General features: G+C 46.9%; 1 protein-coding gene across 1 annotated transcript in view; it reads right to left on the reverse strand.

The window, feature by feature from the left end:
* Positions 1–12,068: 12,068 nt before the first annotated feature.
* The window catches only part of SNRNP40 (small nuclear ribonucleoprotein U5 subunit 40), a 92,832-nt gene continuing 92,050 nt past the window's right edge, over positions 12,069–12,850 (reverse strand). Inside the window, exon 10 of the mRNA XM_086956850.1 lies at positions 12,069–12,510. Coding sequence (XP_086812976.1) covers positions 12,461–12,510 — 50 coding nt within the window. The 3' untranslated portion in view covers positions 12,069–12,460. The remainder of the gene's footprint in view (positions 12,511–12,850) is intronic.

Raw genomic sequence — 12,850 nt, forward strand, 5'->3', positions numbered from 1 at the left:
AACGGCATGTCCATCAGTGTATTCTGGACATCCGCTGAAAAGTTGGCGGACCTCAACCAGGCGTGGCGACGAATCGCCACCGTCGTTGCCATCGCTCTGCCCAGTGAGTCAATGGTATCCAGCCCACACGGGATAGAGAAACGTGCCGCATCTCGACCCTCCGCAAGGGCTTGGGCGAGTTTAACCTTGACCTCCGCCGGGCATTGTGGCAGCACGTCCGCGACCGTGTCCCACAGGGAGTGGGTGTAACGGCCCAAGAGGCATGCGGTGTTGGAAGACCGCAGTCCCAAACTAAGGGAGGAGAATATTTTCTTTCCATAATTCTCATACCTCTTGGATTCCCGATCAGGCGGAGCCAACGGGAATGCGGTCTGGAAATTAGAGGCCTGGATGGCCAGGCTCTCAGGGGTGGGGTGGGTGGACAGGAAACAAGGGTCGCCCGGAGCCGGGCGGTGGCGTCTGGCCACGTTCCTATCTACAGGCTGGCCTGTAGCGGGCCTGGACCAAGTGCCCAAAAGAACGTCAGTCAAGGCCTCATTAAACGGCAGCAGAGGCTCGGCTGAGCTTGACTGCGGTTTAAGGACCTTAGTGAGATTAGTCCTCACGGCCGCAACGGGGAGCTCAAGGCCCAAGGCCTTGGCTGCCCGCGCCAACACCACACTGAAGGTTGCCCCCTCCTCCGTAGCCACGCTAGGAGGAGAGACAAAACCAGTGTCTGGTGAGGTGTCCAGACCACTGGCATCCCCAAGTCCACCTGTCCAGTCCTCCTGGGACTGACACTCACGTGTCAGAGGGTCCTCAAACCCCTCCCAATACTCCTCATCACCAATCTCCTGATAATCAGGGTTGGTAAAGGACGGGTCCGGTTCATTGAAGTAGAACTCCCCAAGCGGCGTCGAGAGCGGCGGCCAGCGGCGCCGCTCCGACGCCGGAACCGGGTCGAGGGAGGTATTGGGGACGGCGCCACCAGAGGACGGCGCCGGAGGGGACACCTGTGGAACCAGCGCCGGTGAGGTCGTCAGGTCGACCGGCTACGATCCGGAAGCGAATCCAGTGGGGCCCTGCGGCGCCGGGCCCGAAGGCGCCGGCGGCGTCGGGGCCGAAGCACCCACCGGCGTCGAAGCCAAAGCACCCGACCCGCTAGGGCCCCCAGACGGGTCCGCTGGGCCCGAAAGCGCCGCGGAACCCACCGAAGTGAGGGACCTCATGGCCATGAGGAAGCGCTCGATCTCCTCCGGCGTCGCTTGCTGCCCAGGGACCGAAGGGTATGGGGCAGGTCGCGACGCCAGCGACTCCGACGGAGCCGCGTGGGCGGTGTCACCCGAACCCCCAGCCGCATCATGCGAGCGTTGTGGGGGGAGGGGGGGGGTGAGTCGGAAGAGCGATGACGTACCCGATGACTACTTCGAACCTGAGGAGTGATGTTGACTCCCAGAGCTGTGATGGCTCCGCCCCCGCGACCGGTCCCTCGACCTCCGTCCGGATTGGGACCTCTCACGGCACGGGGCTGACTGCCGGAGCTCGAGCCGCTTGCGGGACCGCTCCCGCCGAGCTTTCGAGGTTAAGGCCCGACAGTCGGAGCAGGTCTTGTCGTCATGATCGACGCCGAGACAGTGGGGGCACCGACGGTGAGGGTCGGTGACCGACATCAGTCGGTCGCAGTCCCCACAAGGCTTGAAACCTGGCATCCCTATCGGCACCGATTGGAGTCGAAGACGCTAAGAATGATCAAAAAGATCTCAAAAAAGATTAGTCAAAAAGAGACTAAGGTACCACTTTTTCCGGATCGGCGCTGCTGGCGCGGAAAAAAGAAGTACTGACGTCAAAACGCGGAGGCGGAGTCTAAGTACTCCGACGACGCCATCACGCCGAAGCGGAGCCGCAGACGATGCCTACCGACGCGCAAGGGTACTGCTACGCCAAAAATTTCCGGATCCAGTCTGCTGCCTGGGGATATTCTAAGGTAAGGAATCGATCACTAACGTGTCTCTTTCAGATACACATCTATTCTTGTTACCATTTTCCCTCTTTTGTCCGCCTAAGAACCTTGGTGATACCATATCCTCCCTAGACACCCCCCTCACGACACCTCTACACTCCACAATTTCATATCTTACTATGTGCGTTGAGACCCGGCGGGAGTGCAGGTTGGGCGAAATGTGACAGCAATTTTGGCTGTGATTTTTTGTTTCTGTTCGTGTTTCTTTTGCCTTCTTCGAATGCCAATAAAAATATTCAAACAGTTACTGCAGGGTGACAAATAGTGACGATAACAAAGTAGATTCACACATACTCTCAAACCTTGCTGTGCTGCACTGCATTACTGGAAAAGGGCAGGCATGTGCCTTATTTAAGGCATAAAGTGCATTTCTGACTTTTCCCCATGCACTGGTGCACAATGGACTGCTTAGTGCCAACGAAGGCACCCTTACATCCCGAGAGGCATCTTCCTCTTTCTACACGTACTGCAGAATACATCACACATAGAAAGAGGAAGTAACGAGGAGAAATAAATATATATTTCTACTTGGTATGCCTCTCCTGGGAAGACCTATCTTTTTGGTGCTTCCCCAGGTTTACAAGGTCTTGTAAATCTGGGGATGTGTTGAAAACCATAGGAGTTGCATATGAACACCGATGCAATGCCCATGTAACGCCTACTCAAGGCAGAGTAATGCAATGGAAGGATGTACGCTAGGTTACTCCAGATTTTTGGAGCCACTAAAAGTGGCTTTGCTTGGCTTCAAAAATCTGACTTAACCCCTTCCATGCTGATGACGGAACCGCTCCGTCATCAGCTACAGTTGAGCTGTGCTGATGACGGAGCGGTTCCGTCATGGCCCGGCCGCCGCGCCTGCGCGGCGCTGATTTCGCGCCTGCGCGGGCGTTCTAATGAGCGGGGCGGGTCATGACGGAACCGCTCCGTCACCAGCACAGCTCAACTGTAGCTGGTGACGGAGCGGTTCTGTCACCAGCATGCGGCGGCCGCCCCGCCCCTTTAGCGCTGCGGCGGAATAGCCGCCGCAGCGAAGGGGTTAAGGTTTGCGTCGCTGTTGCACCACGTTGCGTGGTCCATGAGCGAATGCAAACCAGACCATAAATATTGCCCTTCGTGTTAGGGATTCAAAAGCCCTACAGAAAGGAAGCTTTACCCATATACTTAGGGGGTGAAATGTCACATCCCACAAACATTTCTACGGGTGGTTGCATTTTGTAGAACCCAATGAAATTATTTTACACAGGGGGCAGGATTAGCCAATTTGAAAACCATTGATCTAGATTTTTGCATACTGACACTCACATACTGTACAAACTGACATGCATATTTTATATTCACAGACAAATCATCACGCCGTACCCCTATGCTTATACACACCGATTCTCATTTACTGAAGGTTTGCCAATACTGACACTCACATTGTGTAGATTCACAAAAACAATCCCACAACTTAGGTTCGCATACTGTAGTCTCACAGAGAGAGATTTTCTGTAGGTTCACACAGACTGACATCCATGTGTTCTAGGTTTGCACAGACACATTGTGTATGTTAATGAAAATTGAGAATCACACACGGAGTTTACAGTTTGACAAATGAAGTAATGTAGGTTCACAGGTTGACACACACACACACACACTCTGAGTTCACAAATTCCTAGAATTGAGTACTATAGATTCACGCAGACTAGCACTCACTGTATATTTAGATAAAACAAGGACATAGCTATCATTACCTCAGCAGGTGTAGTGGAAATGAGGCCAGAGACCCACTGAAGGGCATGTCCATCAGAAATGGGTGCAAAACGGTCAGAAAACCCGGTCGACCTCATCCACTTATGCCCACTGCAATGCTAAAGCTGTCCGTGGTGTCCAGACCTGCACAGATAAACCCATGATGGGCAGGATGTGGTGAGATGCGTTAGGATATCATTCTTCTTCTACAAAAACACTGTGCTACTGCTTCTCTGTGTTGTGATGGCTTTACATGCTACTGTATCCCAGCTTCCCTCTATAGCTTTGGGCAGGCCAAAGATGATCTTTAGATCTGGATCAAGCTTTTCTAAAATGTTGGGATAACTGATGCCAGCCTTCACTGCATTATGTAATGACATCACAGTCGCACTGTTAAAGCATTTAGGTAAGCACAAGAATTCCTCACTATGGTCGTTTGAGGTTTCTTGTTGCTTAGTAAATAGATGCCTACGTATTGCGTTATCTTCTAAACGTAAATCCCAGAGGAGGTTTTGACGTAAAGCCCTTAAGATCTGATTCCATTTTAAGTAGGCCCTGACTTCATGTTAGATAACGGAGGTCACCATCTTCGCAATCCTAGACAACGAAAGTCGCCATCTTACCCGATTCATGCAGAATCATGGTCATGTCTGCCATTAGATGTAGATGTCTTAGCGTACCTTTCCAAGAACTGTGAAATTGTCAAGTCATTCTATTAATGACAGCTAGAGCACTTGATGCGACATTTGTCTGCGACAAATCTCACAGTACAGAATCCGCCATGGTGGCGATAACAGAGGAAATTCGCAGAATAATGGATGGTGGAGGAAAGGCTGCGGTGGTCCTTTTGGACCTACCCGCAGCCTTTTACATCGTAAGTTATTGAGTTCTGAAACAGTGGCTTATGGAGATAGGAATTAAGAATAATGCTCTTGATCTCCTGGCTTTGTTTCTCGGAACTAAATCAGTCTCTTCTTGGGATGACACTTCCAACACTTTCGCTGCAGTATGAGGTCCCACACTTTTTAACATCTATGTTGCCCCATTAGCCGCCTTGATTAGATCCTTCTGATCGTACACAATATCATATGCGGATGAAACAACTTGTTGTTTCCATTCACACCAGTATAGAGGAGATAGCCATGAGATTCAGAAACTGTATGTCAGCCATTGTTAGTTGGATGGACAGTCAATGCCTGAAATTGAACTCCAACAAAACTGAGATGCTCCTTTTTGGTGCAGAAGGAAAGCGGTCATTAGCAATAATAATTGGGACTGTGACCAAACCTGCCAATCTAAAAAAAAGAGAAAAGAAAATTATTCTGGCAAACAATTTACTCACCCAGACCAAGGTATAGTTCGGTATCTTTGTGGAGCATTCATATTACCACTTCCATCCGTCACCCACCTATTGCCTTTTTTAATTGCTCAAACATGGGCACCAAGATTACATTTAATTTGGAATAAATCATTTTAGCTATACAACAAAGCCCTGCTGGCAAAGTTCCCAGACCCAATACAGTGTATGGTAGCCTTATTAAATGGAATATAGATTTGTGGGTTTCTCTTTTTATGGAGTTTGTTAACAATCTTTCTGCATCACAACAGCACCATTCATTCTTGAATGCGTTACAGACCATACATTCCAGAATGTACCATTTAAGTCCTATTTCACGTATCAATGCTACAGTCAAGATTATTGGAAGATTAATCTTTATTAGAATTTGTGGGAGAGCTCAGGAAAATAACATTCTATGTCCACGACAATACGGCTTCAGGGAGGGGTTAAGGCACTATGGAGCTGCACATAAACAATCTTTTAATTGGCAAACTCACCATTGCCAATCACTGCCCGTTGCACCTAGCCTTTAAGGATCTATTCTGTGCATTTGACTCTCTAAACTGAACTAAACATAGGTTGCTCTTGCTTGAATTGGACTTTGATGCAGCTCGGGTGCACTTCCTATCTGTCCTCTATCAACATCTTTCGGCCAGGGTGAGATTTAGACACAGCAGTTAGCTATCACACGTTTAAATTACAGCATAGGAAACATCAAGGCTGTGTTCTACACCCCTTCTCCCACTTTGAGTGTCTAAGCCTGCGCACTCCCTCTATAAATTAAGACAAACCAGAGAGAGTAAATAACTTACCATATCTGGGGGTCGTTTTTGACTCCTCTGTGACTACCTTTTCTCATTGCTGCTTTAAGTTTAGTCAAGCAATGGGTGCCTTCATTAATTTACCTTTAGTTGGAGAATCAATCACACCCCTACAGAAAATGTATAGAACTGAGTGAGTTCCCAAAGAGAATTATAGGGTGGGGTTTAAGGTTACGCTGATGGCTCTGCTTATCAAGTAGGATTTTTTTCTTTTGCAGACGCCTTCTCCCCCTGCCCCATTCCACATTACGTCTCATGTGGAAACTAGCCTCTCCCATCTTGAAGATTTTATTCAAGTGGGCTCATTATCACTGTGACTCTCAGTTTGGCTCAATCCCTATGTGACTTTTAAACCCTGTGATAATTAAAGATTGATAGAGGATTGAAAGTGCCCTGGGCAGCTGTAGGAAACTGGGTTTTTGTTGCAGTTGTCCCCCGACTTTTTGCCCCCTTTTAGCTACCAGATGCTGATTTTCAACTCGGACAGAGCACTGAGGCCTGCTAACCACACCTCAGTGCAAGAGATCCTTCCTTAAAGCAAAGTGATATCCGATTGTTACACAATTGGCTAAGGACTTTAGCACCCCTTTAAGTCCCTGGTAAATGGTACCCCAGGTACCTAGGGCTTGGGTACTAAAGCGGGTCCCTAGGAGCTGCCACCCTAATGGACCCCACACACAAATTTCACAGATTGCCACTGCAGACTGCATGACAGTGCAAACCATGACATGGCGTGTGCCATGCCAAAGACACTGCATGGGCTATATAAAAGTCACCCCTACATTAGCCCTAAGGCAGGGTGCATTGTAGCATATGTGAGGACATATGTGCCTGAGCAGATATGCTCCTGTAATGTCGAGCTCCATTGCTGGATATTACAAATGCAAAAGACACTATTGATGGACGGAATGTAGAACAAGTCAAAACATTTACCCCCAGTCAAGAGATGTGTGTTAAATCCATCATTCTTTTGCTAACCATGCCACCCCAGTTTAGACCTGGCCATATGCAATTCAGTCTTGACCCTGTGCCTCATGGGAACAGTCCAGCCTGAACTGCCAAGCCAGGTCCTCCCTGGACCAGAAACAAGCATCCTAGGCCCAGTTTCGGGGTTTCGACGCTCATCAGCCAGGATAGCTTGAATACAGTGGAACAGTGCGACAGTGACCCATGTCTGTGCATACCTGGCAAAATTAGGGCGAGGAAGCAAAAGACACACAATTGATTGATGAAATGAGCAGGGAAGCCCTCTTAAGGTATGTACTGGGCACAGGTCAAAACGAGTTTCCCAGCTACATAATGCTTTCACTGAAACCTATGGTGTTTGGTACCAAACACATCGTATTAATGCACTCACACCAACTCCAGTGTTTGATTAATTAATACCTGTGCATAGAGGGTACCTTAGAGGTACCCCCTGAAACCTACTAGCACACTGGCTGACTGGTCTTGTCCAGCCTGTCACCACAGAGGATGTATTGACCCCCTAGGAGGTGAAAGTCCTGGTCTTACAGGTCAGAAACAATGCTGCTCTTCCAGAAGGTGTTTACACTTCCTCCAGCAGGATGGCTAGAAAAGTATAATGTCAAGGCAGTGAGCTTCAAAGAGCATAGCGCCTTTGATATGCGAGCATGGCTTCCCCAGACCTGGGAAATGCGCCCCCCCGGCCCATTTGTAACCAGGACAGGCGGGAAATTAGTTATGCAAGGAGGCGTGTTGCACCTCCAGGCTAGTCATACACCTAGGGTGGGATACCTGAAGTGGAAACGGAAAATCAGGATTTCACTATCTTGTTTGTGGTGAAATTAGGAGATCTTAGACAAGGTGAATCCCACTCACCACAGACAATGGTCTTCTAGGGGATGAAGTGACCCCAGGTGTAAGTAGACCATTGACTACTACCCCTCACTCCCCTAAACGGCCCTAAGTTGAGCATTTAGTTGGCCCCCAATACCAGGAAATCAGATTTGACTACTGGGAACCGAGGAAGAAAGAAGAATGAACGAATGGAGCAATAATTGAAGACGTGCTCCAAAGACTGGGGCGAAACCCTGCAAGGCTGCTTGAACGTCAACCATCACTAGGACCACTTCACTAAACGCGAAGCACCCTTCTCAAAATCTGTGGATGGCTGTCCAGTACCTCAACAACCAGAAAAGACCTCCCTTGGAGTAGAGGAGCTGCTACCCTGCATCTGCAGGCACCGCAAAGCATCTGCTGGTCCATAGTGTTGCTAGCCATCGGGCTTGCCAAAGCAGCAGCCTAACAGGAGAAAGGTTTTCGTGCTCCAGGAGGTCACATCTGTTTCTTTACCAAATTTGGAGACAACTTGACCCCCAGAGGCAGCGCAGCACAGCACACATACCCTGAGAACCAGGGCAGCTGCAGCAACCAAGGCTTGCTGGTGTTCCAGTCTGGACTGCAACAGCACAAAGCCCGACCTACGGTAGAGGGACATCCGGATTCCCTGAGAGTGGCCTTGTCCCCTGTTTCCCCTCCTCGCCAGGTCACCAAGACCCTCTGACCGACCACGACTCGACGTCTCAAAGCACCTCTGCACCAGCGCTCCACAGGTCCGAGGAAGGAGACAATGCTAACGGGGTACTGAGACCATCAAGAGCTGAGCCCACCATTGGGTTTGGCCAGACTGGCCCCCCTAGTCACCGCCTGCAGCATTCTTCTGCAGAGACCGAGAATCGCAAGAGTCTTCAACAGGGCAACCCTGCCGGACAAACCACCACTGCACACAAGCCCCACATCCCGAATTCGAGTGAACAGACAGTGTCCGTGTGCCTAAGACCCTCAAGGACGGAGCCCCCCCCGCCCCCGTGAGTTCGCCCAGACTGGCACCCCCAGTGCCTGCTAGGGACTGGACCATTCCCCATGGACTTCAACAAGGCACCCAACGCTGAATTGCACCTCTGCACCCGGGCAGCCCAGAGGTGACCTGTTAGTGTTGCCTTGGACTTTGCCCAATACATACCTTGAAGTCCTAAAGAACAGTCCCATAAGTCGCTGGTAAGTGCCCGAATGCAGTATATGTTTCATTCCCATAGGATAACATTACAGCTTTAAAAGATACAAGTGCCAGTGTAATGCTGTATACTGAAAAAATGTGATACCTCACCTATTGCAAGTGTATTTCTGTAGACTTTCGTAACAGTGAGATCTCAAAAGAAAGAACTTACCCAATAACGTGGTTTCTGGTGTTAAAAATATATATATATATATATAAAGTGAGCGTTATCTTTCTAAATTGGTGTGGATCTCAGTTTTGAGGGTGTGCCTCATTTATTGACTCTGTGTGTGTAACAAATGTCGAACACTCATTTTGGACAAGCCAAAGGCTGATCGACCCCACTCCACTACTCCTCAAATAGAGCACCTTGGGATCGCTAGAGCAAGCCCATGTCCACTTAATAAGGGATACCTGGACACTTTATGCAGCACACCTCTTTTTGGTATACTATATAAAGAGGCAGCTTTCTCCACTCGCATACATAAAACTAAAAGGTTTGAGGACCACCTCAGTTTGTAAAGAGGACAAACTACATATTAAATGCATGTTTTTAGAAAGAAGCTATTTAAAGAGGGGAGGAGAGGAATTAGGCTAACCATCTGAGAGGCTTTTTGCCACTCTACAATCCCAGAATTGTATTGTACCTTATTTGACTCTGGTGACAAGCCACTGGAAGAGGGCCTTGCTATTTATATTTAAGTTGTTACAATTAACGGGGTAACCCAAAAGTCAACCGGACCTGGGTGCAATACGGGAATATAATAGCGGTCCGTAACCAATAATTAAAGAAAAAAACTTAATTATAAGAGCAAAGATTCGGTATAGTGAGTGCGCTACAATACTGATAATTCATATCCAAAACAGTTCTTAAAGAGCTTATGTACTCAATTCACAATTTAAGGAGTAAGTACATACAAAGTGACCACAATAGAGAAAGCGCCAAGGCAATTGATTGCAATACTTTTGCCTAGTTTATTTACACAAATTTATACACATTTTAGAGCATTTAAAACGGTTGCCACTCGTGAGCAGACGCAGACCGGAGGATTGTAGCTCCCCTCACCGTAGGATTGTATCCATGGTGTATTCAAAATGATGTTGGATAACCACACGTAATAACCTTAGCAGCATTGGAAGAATTTTGAACACCCAGCTGCACTATTTCGTATTCATCCTGTTTAGCCACTCCGGCAACAGGATTAGGTTGCCCCCCGACCCTTCTTGTCCTGAAGAAGACTCGCCGCTGAGGTTGTAAATTACCCTTGCAGCACAAGTCGAGTCGAAACGTCGACGCCTCTCCACTCTGTAGACCTGTACCGCCTTTCCCCGAATCTGATCCATGAATATGCATTGTAGCGTGTATTGGACAGGCCTTGTATGACTGGATGATAGTACCAGTTTATTAAAATTTCCGATTATTTTTGTACTTTTCCTTTTGATGTATACTTTTCTAATTCACCACTACTATTCTTTTTCCTTCTTACCTTCTTGGCAACCGTTTTACATGCTCTAAAATGTGTATAAATTTGTGTAAATAAACTAAGCAAAAGTATTGCAATCAATTACCTTGGCGCTTTCTCTATTGTGGTCACTTTGTATGTATGTACTTCTTAAATTGTGAATTGAGTACATAAGCTCTTTAAGAACTGTTTTGGATATGAATTATCAGTACTGTAGCGCACTCACAATACCGAATCTTTGCTCTTATAATTAATTTCTTTCTTTAATTATTGGTTACGGACCGCTATTGTATTTATATTTAAGGCCGGTACGATCCAATATCGTTTATGCTTTCCCATAGGACAATATAGTGTCTGTGTTTGTTTCGGAGCAGTCTCTTTCCCATTTTACTTTTTTTTTCTTTTAGGTACTATGAAGTATATACCAAAAATATGTAATTACTTTTTTCAAGAAAATATAAATTTACAAAATGCAGAGTAGCTTTATGATCCTTGCAATTGATAAATGATGAAGTCTGTTTTGGGCGGAATCCTTTAAAATAAATCAGCTGTATACTATGCTTTAACATTTTTGACTGTGATAAGTCTGTCTGCATTTTACTACGTACTTTTAGGATTGTCTCTGACATTTTAATAAGGTTATTCTGATGTTATGTTATGTTAAAAAATGATTTATAAAGCGCGCTAACACCAATTGGTTTCTTGGCGCTGACAGACAGAGGAATACTTGAACAAGTGGAATCCGGGATTCTATTGATATGCTTGAATATAAAGCCAGGTTTTTAATGCTTTCCTGAATGTAAGCAAGTCCCGACAAGACCGCATTTCCAAAGGAAAAGTGTTCCACACACGGGGAGCCAAGGTACCGAATCTGCAGCCTCCAAAGCGTTTACGGCTGAACAATGGTATCAGTAACAGGTCCAGGTGGGCAGAGCGCAAATTCCGGACGGGACATACTTGGTGATGAGTTTGTCTATGAACTTTGGGCTCTTACAGTGAAGAGATTTAAAAATTATGCACCCTGTCTTGAAAGTGCATCGCTGAGCCACTGGGAGCCAATGGAGTTGCCTCAGTAGAGGGGAGGCAGGTATCCATCCAGGACGATTCAAAATCAGTCTAGCCGCATAATTCTGTTTCAGAAGATGAAGATGTTTCAGAAGAAAAAGCTGTAGGCCCAGGTAGACAGAGTTTGCGTAATCCAGGTGGGAGATCACGGTCGCAATTACTACCCGAGTAATGGCTTCTGGTGTTAAAAGTCGTCGCACTTTCCGAATTTTCCGCAGTTGGAAAAAACACTTAGAGACCACCTGGCCCTCTTGTATTTTTAGTGAGAGATCACTATTCAGGGTGACTCCAAATGTCTTTGCCGAGGGGGAGGGGGTAGGAGCTTGGCCTAGGTCCGACGGCCAGAAGTGTGGGCCCCAGTGCCTGGCACTGTCTCCAGTGAGGACCAGCTCGGTTTTTCCTGGATTCAATTTTAAATGGTTCTGGTCCATCCAAGTTTGGATGAATCTCATAGTAGTCTGGAAGGTGGAAATTGATGCTTCAGAATTGTCAATTGAGAAGATCAACTGCAAATCATCTGCATAGTTGAACACCGTTATTTGTTGGTTTCTGAGGGCCTGGATCAGGGGGATTATATAGATGTTAAACAAGCTGATGATGATGAGAATTATAAAGAAAAGCAGCCACATGCATCTTGTAAAAAGTTTTCCATTTACTTTCAATATAAAGTAGGGGAGGGAGGACAAACAATAATTTCCAATAATTAAATTAAAATTCTATACCACGTTTGAAAAATGGTGTCCGCTTTCAATAGATATCCAACTTTCTAGAAAAAATAGAATCCATCAGTCTTTCATAAACTGGCAAAGAGCATTCATTCCTTTCCTCCACTCAATACGTCCATAGAATGTCCAACTTGAAGACTGACTCTTCTTCAGCAGCTCTGTCGGCAACAAGAAAGAGGTGAAACCAGCCGTGCAAGGTAAAGTTTCCCCTTTTTGACTGAGTCTTTGCTGAGATTTCCTCGATGGATGAGCAGAAGTTCTGTACGTAGAAGTGTCCATGAAGTCTTTTATTCCCGCTTGCTCAGAGGATTTCTCCCATGTACAATCTTTTGTCACTAGATGCGGAGACCACTGCAGGAATAGAAGGAAAACATTAGGTAGAGTTAATGAGTTTTTACTAAACGCAAATTATGATGCAACCCCACAGACAATCAGGAGGTTTGAAATGTCTAAAGGCGTATGTCAGTAAGGGGGACATCACCATACTGAATCTTTCCTTGGATTACGATTAGGGGCAAATCATGCTTCTCTACCACACCAGTTGTTACATCCCACCCGGCAAGGTCTTGCAGAGACAAAAGACGAAGACTTTGGGGGAATGGTGCCCCACCTCACCCAATGGAGCAAGTCATAGAAGTGCTTTCGCAAAACAATTGGAATGTCGGGCAAATAAGAAAATATATTGTTAAAG

Source organism: Lissotriton vulgaris, chromosome 2_1 (genome assembly GCF_964263255.1).
Source record: "Lissotriton vulgaris chromosome 2_1, aLisVul1.2, whole genome shotgun sequence".
NCBI classification, from domain to species: domain Eukaryota; kingdom Metazoa; phylum Chordata; class Amphibia; order Caudata; family Salamandridae; genus Lissotriton; species Lissotriton vulgaris.